The following is a 20,923-nucleotide window of genomic DNA, read 5'->3' on the forward strand; positions in this document are numbered from 1 at the left end:
GGTTATTATTCCATTCAGCAGATTCATCATAATTAGTCATTTATTCCACTGCTGAGAATTCTACTTGCTTTTACTTTTTGACTAGTATGTACTACTAAGATAATATCTAGAAGGAAAGAAAATATTACTTTGTTTTAAATTATTTTCTTGGTAAATTCTTAAAGATTCTCATATGATTGAGAACCTCATATGATTATTAAATATTACTTTGAGAACCTCATGATTATTAAATGTATTACTAAATAAATTACTAAATCATATATGATTTTAAATGATTTTAAGTATATTTTTTCAGTTTATATTTGAAAGGTAATATAGGAGGGTGATGTTTTTATTATATCATCTTATTAATGGTGGACATTTTTAAAACTTTGTGTTTAAAAGGTTACATTTCTTTGATTAAAGTGAAGTGTACATTCTCCTTCCCCCCCCCCCCCCTTTTTGAGTTTTGGACTACTTTTATTTTATCACTGACTTCATTTAATCTGATTTAATTGAACAGTAATACCAAGTCACTTTGTTGCCAAGAGAGTTTGCAAAGGGGAGTCTACATTTGTTTAGGGTAAATTGAATTCAGAAGCCTTTCTTAAGTAAAAAATTATGCATATAGAAAGGTTAGAAAAAACTTGGGAAAATAAGCAGTTGAAAATCATTTCAGACAGCATTTTTTTCCCAGTTTACACTGTGTTGCAATTTGTATTCTTTGCTTTTACAGGGGGATTTTGGCACCCAGAAAGAAGCTGCTTGGGCCATAAGTAACTTAACAATTAGTGGGAGGAAAGATCAAGTAAGTTCAACTCTTACTTATTTCTCAGAACTGGTAAAATAACATACATAAGAATTCTAAATTCTAAGATTTAGATTTCAGTTAAATTATAATTTAAAATAATAGCAAGATAATAGGCATTCTGTGATTCCCGCCCCCCCCCCCCCCCCATATAAAAGTGTTACCTTGACTTCCTTAGGTTACATTTCATAGATGAGAAGTGTTCTCTTTATACCATCTTGGCCTACAAAAATTTTCTAATCCATGGTAAGATCAAAACATATGTAGTCAAAATATATTTGGTTTTTAACAGTATTAGGGAAAAAACAGGACTTTTTAGCTTAATAGAATGAAACAACATCACAGATCTCATAACAGATGAACATCAACAACAAAAATTTACCAGCAGCAAACAAAGCAAGGAACTAATGTAAACCAAAAGGCTCGAACTAGGGCAACCCGGGTGGCTCAGTGGTTTAGCGCCGCCTTCAGCCCAGGGCCTGATCCTGGGGTCCTGGGATCGAGTCCCACGTCAAGCTCCCTGCATGGAGCCTGCTTCTCCCTCTGCCTGTGTCTCTGCCCCTCTCCCTCTTTCTCTCTCTCTCTGTCACTCACGGATAAATAAATAAAATCTTAAAAAAAAATAAAAATAAAAGATTCCAGATAAATTTCACAGATAAGGTAAAAAGAGTGAATTTAGAGCTAATAAACAATAAGCTGATAATTGTCACAAATAAGCTATAGACTGATGGTGAGCAATGAATCCACTTAAATATGAATAGAGAGCAGAATATAAATATATAGTACATGGAAATGACAATATAACAAAATATAAAAATGAAAGAAAAATATTATGAAAATATTATAGAACCAGTTGAATAGTGAATTGAAAGTAGCCAGGTATTTGAGGATTCTAAATGATATAGCATTCTCACATTGGATACTATTATGTTGAACAATGGTTCCCTTAAAAACACATCATCCAGCCTTTACAGATGTCAGAATTTCTTAATCTTAAAGTGGAGGAAAGCATCTTTGAAGAAAGTATTCCTTACGGCAGATGTTTCACATGAGGTTAAGTGATTCCTTCATTTTCACTTGTTTTTTCCGAAGTTCAAGAAAAGTAAACATTACATTAAAGGAAGGAATCTCATAATAAAATAATCTAACAAGAAAATAATAAAATTACCTAATGTAGTCTAACATAACGTGAAAATGAGGTCATGTTTCTATACGCAAACTTTAAAGTCAAAATTATTTCAGTGTGATCATATGGTGCGCACAGTTCACTGATGTTTATTATATCATGGTGTTTTTCTTCTTCAGGTGGCCTATCTAATCCAGCAAAATGTTATTCCGCCTTTTTGCAACTTGCTGACTGTAAAAGATGCACAGGTTGTGCAAGTAGTACTTGATGGACTAAGTAATATATTAAAAATGGCTGAAGATGAGGCGGAAACCATAGCCAATCTTATAGAAGAATGTGGAGGCAAGTGTATTATAAGCTATTATTTCACAGTTTTAATGTTCTTTTTGTAACTACTTTTTATTTTCTGACTAATGTAGCACCTCTGTATTTTTCTGTCTTAGATTATCAAGTAACAGAATAAAGTAAATACTATATTCTATATGTACAGTCCTGCTCAGCTTCTTGCATATGCTTAGGTAACTGAATTGCTGCCCTGTATTTGAAACAGGCACTGTGCTAAGGTACTGGGAAAACAGTGGTAAACAAGACACAGTCCTTTCCCTCAAGGCATGTAGTCTAGTCATGGAGATAAATATGAACTGATTTAATGTGCTAATTACCCTAATAGAAATGTACAACAAAATGAAATACCTTATCCATCCTGGAAGAAGCAGGAAGTGACACCTGAGCTGGATTTTGAGAGATGAATAAGGATTAATAAAGTAAAAAGGGATGAAAGGTGTTCCAGGCAGAGACACCATGAGCAAAGTCTGAGGTGAGATCTAGAATTCAGCAAATTATATAAGTAGTTCAGTGTTGCTGAATCACAAAGTATGGGGTAGACACTGCCTAAAGATGAGGTTGGAGATACAACCAGTAACCAGGCCCCTGCCATCTTACAAGCTTTGTAGCACAGCAGATTCTTTATTCTGTAAGGCTGTAGTTCCCAAATCTGATTCTGTGCCAGGGCCACCCAGAATGTAAATAGCATGTCTTAACTTTCAGCTTTTAGAATTAACCATGTAGATAGAACATGGTAGTCTCAATTGTAGCTGTGGAACAAAATGTAAATGTTACCAACCTGGATAAGCATAAAAGGAAAGGATTTCTGACAGATGTGGAGAAGTAAATGAAAGGAGAAGTAACTTAAGAGTAGGAGGACCATATCTTCAATTTGCTTAATGGAGGAGTTCAGAGGCTTGAAAGAAAGAAGTATTTTTAAAGTTACTGAAGTAACAAATAGAGCAACAGAAAATAATTCATAACTATCAAGTTAGGAATAGGAGATGGAGAATAGTTAGAGAACCTAATTAGGAAGTTGAGTACCAGAAAATAGTTAATATAGTTTAAAAGTTTTTACTGTTTTTTCCCATGTAAACATTTTAATTATTAAAAATGTAATTTTTATATATTAAAATTAAAATACAGATCTGAGCCTTGCCTTCATCACTGCAGGTAAGGCCAAGAATCTGTATCTTATAAGCACTCCCAATGAATTCTGCCCCAGGGTATTACAAATCATTTAAAGATTTTATCTGAGGGATTGGTATGTTTAAATGGAGCAAGGATATCAGGGAAACGGGACCATTGGAGATAAGAGGCAGGAACCAGTTAGGAAAGTATATAGTGATAGGGGCCACAATAAATGATGACAGGATTCAAGGAATGGATAGTCTTACAGGTTTTTGAACAGATTTGATGAGTATTAAGGGGAACTTATTAGGCTTTCTCTCAGATTTCAAGTTGTTTATTATCATCAAGTAAGAATACAGTAGAATAAATAGTTTAATTGAAGAAAGGCAAGTAATAAATTATGTTTGGACATTTTGAGCATTACATACCCATGAAATATCTGGTGGAATTATCACGCAGGCATTTTAATTTTATGCTTCTGAAGCTCAGAAAAAAGTCCTCACCTTATTATAGTGGCTTAATTTCTTTTGTTTAAGATTTTATTTTTAAGCAATCCCCAGACTCATCATGGGGCTCAAACCCACAATCCCGAGATTAAGAGTTGCATGCTCCACTAAGTACCAAGCCAGCCAGGCACCCCTGTCTAAATTCTTTTTTACTGAAAGTTTGAGCCCGCTAAGTAGAATGTGTAGAGTGAGAAATGAGCCCAAAGCAACTTCTCCCATGTAAGGAATAGATAAAGGAAGAACACTCATGAAAGGGCAGTTTCACTTTACTTCAGAAGCCTTAAAATTATTAGTCCTATAAAACGAAACAAGATGTAATTTGCAAATCAGTTATGTTTATATATTCTTTTTAATGTTTCTGCCTGTGATTTAATAAACTTACGTTTATAGGAACAATTCCTCTTTCCCCTGAAATGCTTTGATCTTGATCATTTTCCATAATACTTAACAGATGTCTTAACATTCATATATATTAATCGCCAGTATTTTCATTATTTTTATACATGCTCATTAGAAAAACCTGGCAGAGGCTAGCTAGAAAGTAGAAAGAATCTGCTTTTAACTTAATAACAAACAAAAATAATCCATATTATTCCTTATAAACATTGGTTATATAATATTCTGAATAGAGAGGTGTCCCATTGCTTGCTTAAACATTTATATACATTTAAACACTCAGGATGTTAACTTTTAAGATAAATATGCTATATCTTTGTGCATTAAACCTTTTTATTTTTAAGATTCATCTTTAGAATAGAGTCCCAAAAGTCATAGATTTGCCAAAAATTGGGATTATGTGGTCCCAAGGTTATTGTAAATTTTTTGTTCTTACATTTTAAATATTACCATTGTTTTCACTTCATAAAATTTCTTGCAGGACTGGAGAAAATTGAACAACTTCAGAATCATGAAAATGAAGACATCTACAAATTGGCCTATGAGATCATTGATCAGTTCTTCTCTTCAGATGATGTATTTAAACTTTTCTTAGTTTTTTGTATAAACATAAGTCTAGAAATAATATAAGCTAGGACATACATTTTTAGAATGGGATTAAAATAATGTCACTTTCAGAAACATAAATATTGTAAAATTTAATTTTTTGGTTTTTTAAAGATTTTATTATTTATTCATGAGAGATACACAAAGAAAGACAGAGACTAGACTAGAAAGGCAGAGGGAGAAGCAGGCTCCTTGCGGGAAGCGAGGGACTTGATCCCGGGACCGGGGTCACACCCTGAGCCAAAAGCAGACAATCAACCACTGAGCCACCCAGGCATCCCATATTGTAATATTTTAAAGTACCTAGGATGTTAAGTAGTAGTATTAGTTTTAAGGGCAAAAAATACAAGGATTTTTTTTTTTGTTTTTTACAAACTTTTTGCCATTAAAAGTTAAAAATAGAATGAGGTGTTTTTTATTTTTTAGGAATGCTGAAAAGTTTACTTGTAAAATATCTTTTTTTTAAATCTTATAAATGGAAGTTTTTACCCTTTGAACACCTTCTTCCACTTTGCTCTGCCTCCACCCTCTACCTATGGTAACCATCAGTTTGATCTTTCCTATGAGGTTATTTTTTGGGTTTTTTAAGATTCCACATACAAGTTAGATCAGACATTATTTGTCTTTCTCTGACTTACTCATCTTAAGCATTAAACCCCCTCACTGTTTATACATGTTGTTACAAATTGCAGGGCGGTTTCCTTTAAGTCTTTATAATATTATCCTGTGTGTGTATACCACATTTTCTTTATCCATTCATCTGTTAGTGGACATTTAGGCTATTTCCATGCTTTGGGTATTTTTTTTTTTTAATTTTTTTTTTATTATTCTTTATTTATGATAGTCATACAGAGAGAGAGAGAGAGGCAGAGACACAGGCAGAGGGAGAAGCAGGCTCCATGCACCGGGAGCCTGACGTGGGATTCGATCCCGGGTCTCCAGGATCGCGCCCTGGGCCAAAGGCAGGCGCCAAACCGCTGCGCCACCCAGGGATCCCTATGCTTTGGGTATTGTAAATAATACTGCTGTGAACATAGGGGTGGAGATGTCTTTTCGAGTTAGTGTTTTCATTTCCTTTGAAATATATTCCTAAAAGTGGGGAATCCCTGTGTGGCTCAGCGGTTTAGCACCTGCCTTTACCCCAGGGCGTGATCCTAGAGTCCCAGGATCAAGTACCCCATCGGGCTCCCTGCATAGAGCCTGTTTCTCCCTCTGCCTATGTCTCTACCTCTCATGAATAAGTGAATAAAATCTTTAAATATATATATATATTCCTAAATGTGGAATTGCTGAATAATCACATGGTAGTTCTATTTGTAATTTTTTTGAGTTTTCCTCCATATTATTTTCTAAAGTGGCTGTACTAATTTACAAACCCGCTAACAGTGCACATGATTTCCCTTTTCTCCTTGTCCACACTAGCATGTGTTAACTCTTATCTTTTTAATGATGGCGATTTTAACAGAGATGAGGTAATACCTCATTGTGGTTTTAATTTGCATTGCCCTAATTACTGGTGGTGATGAGTGTTTTTTTATTTACCTAATCACCTTTCATATATCTTTTGGAGAAATGTCTGTTCAGGTCTTTTGCCCATTTTTTTAATTGGGTTGGGTTTTCTGTTGTTGTTTTGTTTGTTTTGGTATTGAGTTATGATAAGGATTTTTTTTTTTTGACACTTGACAAGTCAGGTTTTATTTTCACTAGGTGTCTTTATAGTTCTCAAATTTTATATTGTTAATAGCATAACATGTTTATAAACAAAAACAGTGATACTAGTATATTCTGTAATAAATCCTTTATGATAATAGGTCTCCATATTTGAAGATACTGTCACTGTTATTTTTAGTAGGTGACCAAAAATAAATTTGAAGATACATAAAATGGAAAAAAATGGTCAAGAAAGATAAGTTACTAATTAATGTAAGGTGTAACATACAAAAGTATCTTCATGTTGTCAGTATATGGTAGTTGAAATTAAAGTATTAACTTATTTTTAGTATTGTTTCTTGGGAAAAGTAAATCTAAAAGCAGTTATTCCTTAGAAAATTATAGATACAGCCAGCCACCAGTGGATTTTTTGCTGATTCTCAACTTTACAAAAAATAATTGATACACACCCTAAACTTTTCCACATTATCAAAAAAGATTGGCATAAACTATACTGTAGGTCAGTGATTTTTGTGGTATTTCAAAAAAGAACCTTTAAGGTATATAGAATATTATGTATTCATTATAGCACAGCTATTATTTTACTGTTTTAAGCCCAAATGTCATTTGTCTCCAATTGCTACTAAAAACATAACTAAAGATTACAATTACTCTCCAGAAATGACAGCATTAAGTTTTTTAATGTCATCAGCTTTTATCTATTTGCCCAGGTAAGAGGGAAATTATAATGCGTATCCTCTCAGTGTGAGATGTAGGACCATCTCCAATTCAATACTTGTATTTCACTCTTTTGGAAGATACCTTTCATGCATATTCTCAAGTTCCCTCTCATTTCAAGTGTTCTTTAAGACAAAGCCTTTACAAAAGGTTTCAGCTTCCTAAGAAATGGTAGGACAATTGGCTCTCATTTCTTTTGTACTTTTTTTTTTTTGAAATAATATTTCTATAGTGTTATTTATGTAACCTTTAAAACTAATTATCACTTACTTTTTCTTTTTTCTTAGATTGATGAAGATCCTAGCCTTGTTCCAGAGGCAATACAAGGTGGAACATTTGGTTTCAATTCATCTGCCAACGTACCAACAGAAGGGTTCCAGTTTTAGAAAGATGTTGTGGAAGTTAGGTACAATGCAGCACTGAGATATATATATATATATACATATATATAAAAAGGTTTGATCCATCAAGCTTGGCTCATGGGATCTGCTGCTGCATTAAATCGGGAAAGAAAATGTGAAGATTTCATTTGGAATCACAGAAAATGCCCAAATGAGGTCAAGATGGCGAGTGGGTGCGAGTGAGAATGAGTGGCAAAATGTAACGAAAACTTTACATGAATGCTTATTTAGGTTGTTCAAAGTAAAAAGGGCTACAGGTCACAGATCTTCAGTGCCTGAGAAGGAACATTGACTTACTCTGTATCAATTGAGGGGAAAGTGCAGTACTGTCATCTTCAAGCCTTGTAAGCATAAAAGAGGATATGATGCCCATATAAGTCAAAGGAAAACGAGCCCAGGCCTTGCTATGAAGCAATGTGTGAGTGGACAATGTTGAATGAATGTCTGGCTCAGTGATAGGGAGTCAGGTTCATCTTTCAAATCTAGGGCTCTTCACTCATGAAGCAGACTCCTAGTCCTGGAGTGACTGTGTACGAGAGTATGGTTGTGGTGCTGTATGTGAACGCATGCAAGCTTGATTCGCCTTCAGGGGGCTGATAACAAACCTAGTAAATCATCAAAGTGAGATCTTAAGTGTTAATGTACACTGGACATGAAAACAAAGACCGGTTTAGCAGCAGACATTGGTTTACTCTGCAGCCTGTGTTTTCTATTCCCCCTCTTCCCTCTACCCAACCCCCTCCTTTTTTTTTTTTTTTCTTTTTAGTTTTTATTTACTTTACCTAGTATGGCTTTTTAGTTGCTTCTCAAGTCAGAAAACTTTTCAGGAAGGTTTCCCTGTGCATTTGCACCAGATGAATGTTTGATGCTATGAAAAGCTTTCCATATCATCAAAACTAATTTGTGTAGATTTTTGCATGAAAAAAATCATAAATTTCCCTCAAAATAGACTGTGTTGCAGTACACAAGTTGCCATAATAGTATAAAACGTAAAATGTGCTTTAAAAAGCCATCCTTTTCATTTTCAGAGATAACATAAAGATCTTTGCATGAGGTAAATCTACAGCATAGTTCATTTTTAGATTTTGTTGAGTCCTGTAAAGAAGAAGAAGAAAAAAGTTTCAGTTGTGGTAGAATAATACCGTGCTGTGTTTAAATGTTACTTGTTTTCAAACTTTGTTTTCTATGAAAATGATATGGAAACTTCTAAAATGGAATTTGGTGCATATGTACTGCTGAATAAAGACCGATGAAGAGGTTTGAGTAGATGTACAAATCAAGTAATGGTTTGAACACCTTTAATAATATGCCTAATCTGTTCAATTGTTTTAGAATCTTTTTATCTTAGATGTAGGCAGCCATGAACAATCTATTTTGAGCCACTTTAGGGAGAAAACTTTGTATTTTTAAAACTTGCATAAAAGTTATGCAAGTGGTTTTTATAAATTGGAATAATACCTCAGTTTTGAGGTTATGCACACTAAATTAAATGTGACATAAATTAATTTGTACAAAAAGAACTCTTTATAAGGTGGCTCATTGTAGGAAATCCTGTGCCTTCCCCTTTGAGCACAAGTGTTGCATGAACAACAGTTTGCTATAAGAAACATACCAGATTAGCCACCATTAGCATCTATATCTACTTTGTGTTTAAAAATCAACTGGTAATTCTGAAACACTGTAGAATGGATAAAAATTATTTTGTGATCATAACTCTTTGTTGAACTAGAGTATTTTTGCAGCATTCCTTGTCATCAGAAACATGGTTAAAGTTTAAAACTAGAAGCAGCAGAAAACTAGCTTGTAAAATTTATCCAAGTAGAATGCAGGCTAGGCTGTCTTGGGGAAATAAACATTAAAACTTAAAGCAATGTTTTACATGGGGTGTGTGTGTGTGCTGTTTGGATTTTAATATATATATATATTAATGTATATTAATATATATATAAATGTAAAGTTGAGTATGACTCAATGGCTTATTTTAGATTGCCCTTGAGCTTTTTGATCTAGAACCAGTATAATAAGAAATTTAAGTTCTGTACTTGCAGTATACACATATTATTATTATTCTAACCCACTGGATCTGTTCAGGTGACACTATCTTTGTTTCTGCTTTCTCCCTGTCCAGCCCAAGATTTTGACCTTCCTTTATTCTTCCAGCTATATGGACTGAGAGAGACTACTTAAACTGTATTTTACATATTACTGTAACTTGAGCAAATGGCAGATTACATACAAAGCTTGTTTTTTTACAGAAGGTTTAAATTAACAGAAGTTGAACATGACAGTATTTTGTATGATCCATGTTTCTTAGTAAATAGATCTGGCTCAAAGTAAGCCAGTAAGGTTATAATAGGCTAAATGATTTCATAAAATAGTTAACCCTATAATACATCCTAGTTGTGGATGATAACATCTGTGAATACAAGGGCTACCTGATGGTCTAAATATTTCATTTTTACCTATGGTCTCATATAAGACATTAATTTTGTAATAGAATTCTTAGAGGGATTTTTTATTTTCTGAAATTGTTTCAGCATAGTTAACAGTTCACCCCAATTAACGGATTTAAACATAATCAAGAAACTTGATTCATTTTTAACATAGAGCATTATTTGTGAGGAGGGGAAAAATGGAATAGTAAGCCTTTAATAAGCTTAATGTTCTTGACTTTTCATGCCTTAAACTGCTTTTTTTGGAGCACTGAGCCCTTCTCAAGTTGTATAAAAATAAGAATGTTCTATTACAAATGTGTGAGTAGCCCTTGTCTAAAATACATCTTTAAAGATATTTTTTTCCTTCCTATTTTGTGTCATGATAGAATTAGTACTTTCCACATTACTCTGAACCAAAACCAGAACATTGCTATAATTAAAACTATAGACTAATCATGAAAAATACACCTGGAAGATTTTTTAACTTTTAGTTTAGGCTTACCTGGTAACTGCATTTCATAGGGTTTTTTTGTTTCTTTAAAGGTATCATTGCATTGTTAAATGATGGGCTTTATTGTAACATTAATATAATTTATGGATCACCCTATTTGGATTCTCCATTGCCTCAGTTCCCTCGAGAAAAAAAAGAGATTAAGCTAAGCTTTGTATTTTAAGAAGTGATATATATTCTGTTGCTATATAACAAATTACCACAAACTTATGGCTTAAACCAACATATATTTATTATTTCACAGTTTCCACAGGCCAGGAGCCCAGGTACAGCTTAGCTAGATCCAGTGCTCAAGACCTCACAAGGCTGCAGTCAAGGTTTCAGCCAGAGCCACAGCCTCAGAAGCTCGGGGTCCTCTTCCATGCTCATATGCAGAATCCGTTTCTTGGCAGCTGTAGAACTCAAGGCAGCTTGCTGCTTCAAAGCCTGCAGGAGAATCAGATTTTGGAGAAGGCCCTAAACCCTCTTTTTTTGAGGGTTTACCTGATTAAGTCAGGCTCACCCAGGATAATACCCTCTTGATGATCTCAAAGCCAAACTGATTAGTACTTTAATTACACCTGCAAAATCCCTTCCTCTTTGTCTTATACTGTAACCTGTAATATCTATCATATTCACAGATCCTGCCCACACTTGAGGGAAGGGGATTATAAAGGGCACATGCATCAGGGAATCTTGGGATCCATCTTAAGAGTTCTGTCTAGCAGAAAGGAGAACAGTCTTTAGACCCTGGAGCAATTTAGAAGTGATCCCCTAATATATTGCATGTTTGCTTTTGGACTATTAGAATTTAATGAAAGCTCTGGACCATCTTCCTCCCAAAATGCATGAACATAACCGCTTTAGAGAATCATAGGAATCCATGAATTTCAGAATGTAAATAGTCTGTCTTAACCCTCCCCTTTAAATGATTCCCAAGAGGCGACTTGTCCAGGGTCACACAGCTACTAAGGGTAGACCCAGATCTCAATTCCCATACCACTGGAAGGTATGCTTCAACTATTGTTCTAGAACAGTTCATTTAAATTCATGAATCAATGTATAAAGTGTTGATATACCTTTTTCTAACTGTATGTTGAGGAATGGCTAACACTTTGTAGAAGCTTGCCTGAGTTTTCTAGTTTTCTTTTTGAGTTTTCAAAGTCGAATTAAGATGGTAAGCTATAAACAGGCCAGTTTAGGTTCAATCAGAGTCAGTTACCAGTTGTTGATTTCTGAGGCTTGATGAATTATTTACCTCAAGTATAAAGTTCAGTTAGAATTATAAGTATAAAGGTTCCATTGTGGACTATTTTGAAGTTCAGGGTATCTAAATGTTTGCACCTTTTTACTTCTTAATTGTTTTATACCTTAGCAAAACTCATTAAATGTCAGCCAGTAATTTACTATGACTAGGAAAGGAAAATTTACCCAGACGTTTTTTGTTCCAGTAGTCCCAAACTAGTAAATCCATGTGTAACAAACTTGATGTTTTGGACGTTTGAAGGAGAAAATTACTTACTCTGTAATAAATAAGCACCTTGGTTTGCCTGGCTGCCTTAGTTGGTGGAGCATACGACTCTTGATCTTGGGGTCATGAGTTCAAGTCCCACATCAGGCATGGCTTAGAAATAAATGACTTGTACTTTAAAAAAATAAAAAGTAAAAAAAAAAAAAAATAAGTTTATCTACAAACCTTTAAAAAATAAGCACACTAATAAAGTATTTTTTAAAAATAGAAGTACGGAAATAAAAGATCCCTTTAAACAAAATCAGGATGCACATTGACAGCCTTACGATAATCTAAGTTCCTAAATTAAAGGAAGATTTTTTAAATAAAGATTTGTCAAGTGTGTATCCCAGTGTGATCAGAAGCAACTGTGGTGTCAAATTGCATATTCAACTAGCACAGCAACAACATACAAGAAAGAAAGAAACAGTATTTTTTCCCTGACTTGACCTAGCAATTCCATTAATTTTTAGTATTCCTGTTAAATTCAGGCCCCTAAAGTGACAAATTTGGTTCAGAATGTCCATGTTAAGTTGTACTGTTTATAAAAATGACAGCTGCTAAATTGTGAATAAGGGCAGCTGAATGTGAAGAAAATTCCTGCCTTATGGGTTCTTTCCATTCTACCTCTTTCCATATTCTTGCCTCAGTGTCTGCCTCCTCGCCACAGATTTTGTATTTTGCAGCTCTAAATACGCTGCTTACTCCTGGTTACTTAGCTTTTCCAGACCATCAGTTCTTCCGGTCTTATTCATGAAGGAATTTTTTAGCCTTTTCCACTTTAATTTTTCTTTTGTTACTCTGCAAAGGGGTAAGTCCTGTTTTCCCTGTCCATGTTGTACTCGTGTTTTGTATGGCTGGTGGAGTCCTTGTTACTCTAACCTTAACTGAGATTTCCTTCCTCATCTATTTTTTTACTCCAACAGTTTAAAATGCCTAATAACCAAAAGTATATTTAATGATCTACTTAAACCTATATCCTTGTTATGCTCTCAATCTCCAGTTATCTGCTTTCCTGATGATTCATTCAGCGTCTGTCTTCTCCATTCCTGTTTTTTGAGCCTTGTAAGCCACCTCTACCCCATCCTTTATACACAGTTACCTTTTCACTCTTTACACATGATCATCAATGATAAATATTCAAGTCTTGGATTCTGCTTAGGGTATTTTCTTACCTGAAAAAAAAAAAAAAACCCTCCCCATTTTGGCTCATAATTGTGGGGTTGGGAAGGAATCAACATAGGCCTATTTTCTCCTGCCATATTACTGTACTTGTTTTTTTATGAGTTGTCCCCTTGTTCAACTCATTAACATAAAGCTTAGCTTTTATGGGTATTTTCTATCTCCAACCAGTTACCTTTATACTTGGCACAGTACTCCCTCCATAAACAGTTAACATTCTGCCTCAAATCTATTAGCTCCCATTGCAGCCTTCAGGGTGTCCCACTTTTATAACTGGTGCATAGAAACTTTTTTACTTCTTTTTCCTCCTTTGAGCCCATTTAGGGTGGTTATAGGCTAGCTGTTTAAGGTACTTAAGTTTAGTGACCTCGTTCCAGTCGGAGTTAACGAGTGCTCAGAGGTGCTAGAGAACTGAAAAGTCTGTTTTCCTGTTCTGTCCCCATGTTCCTCTTTTTGCAGTTCTGCCCAGCTGTAAAGAGGCAGTAGATAGATAGCGTCTGGTTTGTGTCGTGGTTCTCGATTCCACTGTTTGTACCTTGAATTTTCCAGATCTCTGTCTATTCAGGAAGCCAAATTTGTCCAGTACTGTCTACTACCCTTGCCATCCCCATAAACTTATTTTGTAATTGTCTTATATTTATGGCAATTTTCAGTCTGTGGAGACTATCAGTCATTGCCCTTGTCCCATCTGCATTTCTCCATCTTTCCACTAGATTGTAAGCTTAAGGGTGAGTTCTGCATATAAACCAAGCTCTGTAAACCACATGACATTGCCGTGAATTCTGTAAATGTTTGCAATAATGGTGCATCCTCTCTTGACAAACTGATTGTAGGGACTACTTCTAAAAGTCACCTTCTGATTTGGAATTTAAAAATTTGCCTCATTACACCTGAGTTTTAGAATGCTTCCTATCAGAAAGAAAGATATTTCATCCCTTGCCAGATGAGTGGTCATTTCTTCATTTTTGATGTTTTACCTGATATCAGATCTGGATATCTGACACATAAGATATTGAAATGGATCTTCGTGGGATTTTCAGATATCAGTTTTGAAATAACTTCAATAAGTTTTTACAAAGAAACTATCCAAATCATAAAGGTAAATGGCTGTTGTTTTAGTCTACCTATAGTACAAAATTATTAGAATGTATTTTTGGTTACTGATGTTGCTGTGTTCATTGATTGGAAATAATTACATAATATTTCTTCTGCCTGAATAGCAATTACACAGATTTTAGTTGCTAGAAATAACTAGGAGCAAGCAAGCACAAGGAACTCCTTCAATTTTGTCTAGTCCCTATCCAAACAATTCTGAAAATTACCATGGTGTTTACCCATTCTTTTCCTGCTATTGCAGAAAATTCAGTACAATTCAGTACTGAATTCAGACCTTGGTCCATTTGGTAATCTGGTAATCAAATCCCAACTCTGCATCTTAATTCTTGTAAGACCTGATAAAGTTACTATATGTTCTTCTGTCTTTTCATCTGAAAAAAATGGAAAGTTATAATGCCTATCTCAGTGGGTTATTTTAAAACGTAAATAAGCTAATACATGTAAAACAGGAGCACCTGGGTGTCTCAGTCTGCCTGATCTGCCTTCAGCCTAGATCATGATCTCTGGACCCTGGGACTGATCCCCCGCTGGGCTCCCTGCTCATTGGGAAGCCTGTTTCTCCCTCTCCCTCCGACCCTCCACCCTGCTTGTACTCACTCTCAAATGAATAAATAAGAAATCTTCAAGAAAAATTGATATAATACATTTTGAATATCCCAGGTAGATAATAAGCACTTAGAGCAGCTAGGGGAAATTTCATTTAGCTTTTACTGCAAATAAACATAGAAGCTTTATTCATCTTTACATTTGACAAATATAACCCACATTGGACTAAGCATTAAGTCAGGAGCTAGGGACACAAAGCCAATTAAAATGTAGCACATGCTCTCAGTTTATGAGGAGAGACAGTCATAAACAAGGGAAAAAGCAGTAGGTATAAAGATATACATGTTATCTTTATTACACCCCACTGTCTGGGGACTGTATCAGAGCACTTGATGGAGCACACAAAAATTTAGTGTGTCTGAATTCATTTATCTGCAACTTCAGACTTCACCTGTTCAGACTTCATTTTTTTCAAACCCTCAACCCCTGCTTCCCCCTCTTTCTTAGTAGATGGCCTTTCCTATTTTGGTGGGGAGAGATGGCAAAGAAATATATGGGAGGAACTCCTTGGATCACTTCCAGCTAAGAAATCCACATACATGGACACCTGGGTGGCAGCTGAGCAGCCGACTTGTTTTGGTTCAGGTGGTGATCTCAGCGTCATGGGATCAAGCCCCATCTTAGGCTCTGCACTGGGTGTGGAGTCTCAGAATTCTCTCCTCTCCCTCTGACCCTCCCCCTGCTTACGTGTGCTCTCTCTCAAATAAATTGTTGTTTTTTTAATAAGTCTGCATATATAACTCATCCACTCCTTTCTGCTCTAAGATGTCTTTCCTCATAACCAGGGCAGTCCCATTGTCTTGAATTCTATTTCTTGCTACTTCTCAGGAATCTCACACTATGAATAATGACTTTTTTCATCTTCATATCCAACTGTTCTCCTTCAAAATGATTCTTTTCTATTAACATTTAAATATGTTGAATTATTTCCTATCTTAAAATGGCAGTACAGCACTCCCAGCTACTAAACCATCCTCCCTTTACCATCAAAGCCAAAGTTCTCTTGAGAAGTTTGCTTGTGCCGTCATATTGCTCAAGTCTCATTCACTTAACCCATTACAATCTCATTTGCCCTGTCATTCTATAAAGCCCTTGAAAAATCACCAATACCTATAGTTCAATAAGTGGGCTTTTTTTTTCTCTTTATCTTGACTCAGAAACATTAGATACTTGACCGCTAGATTTTTCACAATATTTTATTGTTTGTCCTCTTTGATCATTGCTGCCTCCTCTCATGCTGCCCCAGGCCCTTAACCAGCATTGTCTCTTTTCTAGTACATCTTTTTTCCTGGTCATTAAATGCTTTAAGGGTTTAATTCTAGACCTAGATTCTACTTTCACCCTAAACCCCCTTTAATTTATATGGACACAGTGGTCACACTCAAACAATCATCTATGACATGTCCATTGATCCTCAATCTAGTGTCAACTTTCTCTGAAATCACCATTCTGCCTCCTAGTTGCCATTGCATATCCTTTCCTCCTTTGTTGAAGATTGACCATATAATTGTGAGTTCATTTTTGGGTTTTCTATTCTGTTGATCTATATGTCTATTTTTGTGTCAGTACCATACTGTTTTGATTACTACAGCTTTGTACTATAACTTGAAATCTGGAATTGTGATACCTCCAGTTTTGTTTTTCAAGATTACTTTGGCCTTTCAGGGCCTTTATTGGTTCAATACAATTTTAGGATTGTTTGTTCTAGTTCTGTAAGAAATCTTGGCATTTTGATAGAAATTGCACTAAATCTGTAGATTGCTTTGGGTAGTATAGACATTTTGCTTCCAGTCCATAAGCACAGAGTGTCTTTTCTTTTCTTTTTTTTTTTTTTTTTTTAAGATTTTATTTACTTGACAGTACAAGCTAGGGGAGTGGCAGACAGAGGGAGAGGGAAAAGCAGGCTTCCCACTGAGCAGGGAGCCTGATGTGGGGCTTGGTTCAATGACCCCAGCCAAAGGCAGACACTTAACTGAGTCACACAAGTGCCCCATCTTTTCATATCTTTGCATCATCTTGAATTTTTTTCATCATTGTCTTATAGTTTTCAGAGTACAGGTCTTTCACATCTTTGGTTAAGTTTATTCCTAGATAGTTTATTACTTTTGGTGCAATTTTAAGTGGTGTTCTCTTAATTTCACTTTCTGCTCCTTTATTATTAGTGTATAGGAATGCAACAAATTTCTGTACATTGATTTTTGTATCCTGCAACTTTACCAAATTCATTTTTCAGTTCCAGTAATTTGGGGATGGAATCTTTAGGATTTTTGTCTTTTACAAATAGTGAAAGTTTTACTTCTTTACTAATTTGGATGCTTCTTACCTCTTTTTCTTGTCTGATTGCTTTGGCTAGGACTTCTAGTACTATGTTGAATAAACATGAAAGTATGTATCCTTGTCTTGTTCCTGAACTTAGGGGGGAAGCTCTGTTTTTCCCCATTGGGTATGCGGTTTGCTGTGGGTTTTTCACATACGGCCTTTATTATGGTTAGTTATGTTCCCTTGAGACCTACTTTATTGAAGGTTTTTATCATGAATGGATGTTGTGCTTTGTCAAATGCTTTTTCTGCATGTATTGAAATGGTCATATGTTTTTTCTCCTTTCCTTTATTGATGTGATGCATCATGCTGACTGCTTTGTGAATACTGAACCACTCTTGCAAAAAAACAAAACCCTTGTATCCTGGGAATAAATCCTACTGGATTGTGATGAATGATTTTTTAAAATGTATTGTTGGATCAGTTTGTTAGTATTCTGTTGAAGATTTTTGCATCTGTGTTCATCAGAGGTACTCCCTGTAGTTCTCTTTTGGTGGTGTCTTTGGTTTTGGTATCAGGATGATACTGGCCTCATAGAATAAATTTGGAAGTCTTCCTTTTTCTTCCATTTTTTGGAACAGTTTGAGAATAGGTATTAACTCTTCTTTAAATGTTTGGTAGAACTTGCCTGTGAAGCTGTCTGGTCCTAGACTTTTGTTTGTTGGTAGTTTTTTATTGATTCAATTTCACTGTTGGTAATTGGTCTGTTCACATTTTCTGTTTCTTCCTGCTTCAGTTTTGGTAGGTTATATATTTCTAGGAATTTATCCATTTCTTCTAGGTTGTCCAATTTTTTGGCATAAAATTTTCATATTATTCTTGTACAAGGTCCTTGCAACAGTTAGTCAAGGTGTGAATACAAAGGAAAAGTTCTTGAAGGAAATTAGAAATGCTATGCCAGGGAACACACAAATGATAAGAAAGCAAACAGCCTTATTGCTGATATGGAGAAAGTTTTAGTGGTCTTGATAGAAGATCAAACCAACCACAACTCCCTTAAGTCAAAGCCTAATCTGGAGCAGGATCCTAACTCCCTTCAGTTCTAAGAAGGCTGAGAGAGGTAAGGAAGCTGCAGAAGAAAAGTTTGTGCTAACAGGTAATGGCACATGAGTGTTAGGGAAAGAAGCATCTCCATAACATAAAGTGCAAGATGAAGCAGCAAGTTGTGATAGAGAGCCTGCAGCATATTATCCAGAAAAACTAGCCAAGTAATAAAAGTGGCTACCCTAAACAATAGATTTTCAATAGATGAAATAGCCTTCCATTGAAAGAAGATGCCATCTAGACTTTTTATTGCTGGAGAGGAGAAGTCAGTGCCTGGCTTCAAAATTTCAAAGGACAGGCTTATTCTTGTTAGGAGCGAATGAAACATGACTTTAAGCTGAAGCCAGTGCTTATTGGCCATTCTGAAAATCCTAGGGCCCTTAAGAAATATACTAAGTCTACTCTGCCTGTGTTCTCTAAGTGCAACAACAAAGCTTGGATGATAGTGCATCTGTTTATAACTTGTTAAAATATTCAACTTTGTTGAATATTTTAAGTCCACTGTTGAGGCCTACTGCTCAGGAGGAAAAAAGATTCCTATCAAAATACGACTGCCCATTGACAGAGCATCCAAGAGCTCTGATGGAGATGTACAATGATATTAATGTTGTTTTCATGCCTGTGAATACAATATCCATTCTGCACCCCATGGATCAAGGAATAATTTCAAGGAATAACTTTTAAGTCTTATTATTTAAAAAATACAATTTGTAAGGCCGTAGTGGTGATTTTTCTGATGGATCTGGGCAAAGTAAACAAAACCTTCTGGAGAGGATTCACCATTCTAGATACCATTAAGACCATTAGTGATTTATGGAAAGAGGTCAAAATATCAACATTATCAGGAGTTTGGAAGAAGTTGAATCCAACCCTTATGAGTGACTTTGAGGAATTCAAGACTTCAGTGGAGAAAGTAACTGCAGATATGAAAATAGCAAGAGAACTAGAATTAGAAGTGGAGCCTGAAGATGGGACTGAATGGATGAGGAGTTGCTTTTTATAGATGAACAAAGAAAGTGTTAGGGCGCCTGGGTGGCTCTGTCGTTTAAGCATCTGACTCTTGGTTTCAGCTCAGGTCATGATCTCAGGGTCATGAGATCAAGCCTGGCATCAGGCTCCATACTCAGTGGAAGCCTGCTTCTCCCTCTCCCTCTGTCTCTCTCTTCTCCCTATGCCACACCCCTGTGTGCTCACTTTCTCTCTCTCTTTCTCCCTCTCTCAAACTCTTTAGGGCTCCCTGCTCAGCAGGGAGCCTGCTTCTCCGTCTCCCTCTGCCTCTCCAGTCCTGTTCTCACTTGTACTCACTCTCTCAAATAAAATCTTTTAAAAAAATTAAATTTTAGAAAAAAATGTGCTTTCTTGAGCTGGAATCTACTTCTGGTGAAGACACTGTAGATGGTTGAAATCACAACAAGGGATTTAGAAAATTACATGAACTTAACTTGATAAAGCAGCAGTAGGGTTTGAGAGGTTTGACTCCCAATTTTGAAAGTTCTGCTGTAAAATGCAAACATCATAGCATGTCACAGAGAAATCATTTGTGAAAGGAAGAACTCAGTCAATGCAGCAATCTTTAGTATTGTCTTGTTTTAAGAAATTGCCATAGCCAGTCCACCCTCAGCAACCACCACCCTGAGCAGTCAACAGCATCAACATTGAGGCAAGGGCCTCCACGAGCAAAAACATTAGGATTAGCTAAAACTCAGATAATGGTTAGCATTTTTTAACTACAGAGCATTTTTAAATTAAGGTATGTACATTTTAGATACAATGCTATTGCACAGATAGAGGACAGAATAGTATAAACAACTTTTATATGCAGTGGGAAACCAAAAAATCCATTCAACTCTATTGAGTTGGTCTGGAACTAAACCTGCGGTATCTTCAAGGTATGCCTGTAATCGTTTTAACTCTAAAGGTTTCCATCAGGGAGTGGCGGGAAGGAACCAGAACAAGCAACACATAAGATGCTTTATTTAGGGAGAGGGATTTAGCGACTTTCAGTGAGAGAGGATCCTTTTCAACTTTTTAAATACATCACTGTCAACTTTGTTGAACATGGATTTCAGGAAGGTAGGAATAGAGCCAGGAAGGCTAATTGGGAAGCTTTCAGAGCAATTGAGCATGAGATAAGGAGGTCCTGAATAGGGCAGTACATGGTAGAAATAGAAAAGAGGAAATAGCCTAAAGTATTTCGAGGCATATCTATTAACAGTTGTCTCGGGATCCCTGGGTGGCGCAGCGGTTTAGCGCCTGCCTTTGGCCCAGGGCGCGATCCTGGAGACCCGGGATCGAATCCCACGTCGGGCTCCCGGTGCATGGAGCCTGCTTCTCCCTCTGCCTATGTCTCTGCCTCTCTCTCTCTCTGTGACTATCAAAAATAAATAAAAATTAAAAAAAAAAAAACAAAACAGTTGTCTCTTAGCTCCAAATCCACCCTTCTTTGCACGACTTTGCTGGAGGTAGACCATGTAAACATTTTTCCATTACCAGCTGGCACACTGTTAGGCTTCGTCCATAGAGCAAACCGGAGTGACCTCACAAAACTATGTGGGA

The 20,923-nt window shown here is 35.9% G+C and overlaps 1 protein-coding gene across 3 annotated transcripts in view; it reads left to right on the forward strand.

The window, feature by feature from the left end:
• The window catches only part of KPNA4 (karyopherin subunit alpha 4), a 61,399-nt gene extending 51,856 nt beyond the window's left edge, over positions 1-9,543 (forward strand). For all 3 annotated transcript variants that reach the window (XM_026016449.2, XM_072752376.1, XM_026016450.2), the window contains 4 exons: positions 716-787; positions 2,093-2,255; positions 4,752-4,846; positions 7,552-9,543. In XM_026016449.2, the coding sequence (XP_025872234.1) occupies positions 716-787; positions 2,093-2,255; positions 4,752-4,846; positions 7,552-7,650 (429 nt within the window). In that variant the 3' untranslated portion in view covers positions 7,651-9,543. The remainder of the gene's footprint in view (positions 1-715; positions 788-2,092; positions 2,256-4,751; positions 4,847-7,551) is intronic.
• Positions 9,544-20,923: the final 11,380 nt, after the last annotated feature.

This window comes from Vulpes vulpes, chromosome 3 (genome assembly GCF_048418805.1).
Source record: "Vulpes vulpes isolate BD-2025 chromosome 3, VulVul3, whole genome shotgun sequence".
Classification (NCBI taxonomy): Eukaryota; Metazoa; Chordata; class Mammalia; order Carnivora; family Canidae; genus Vulpes; species Vulpes vulpes.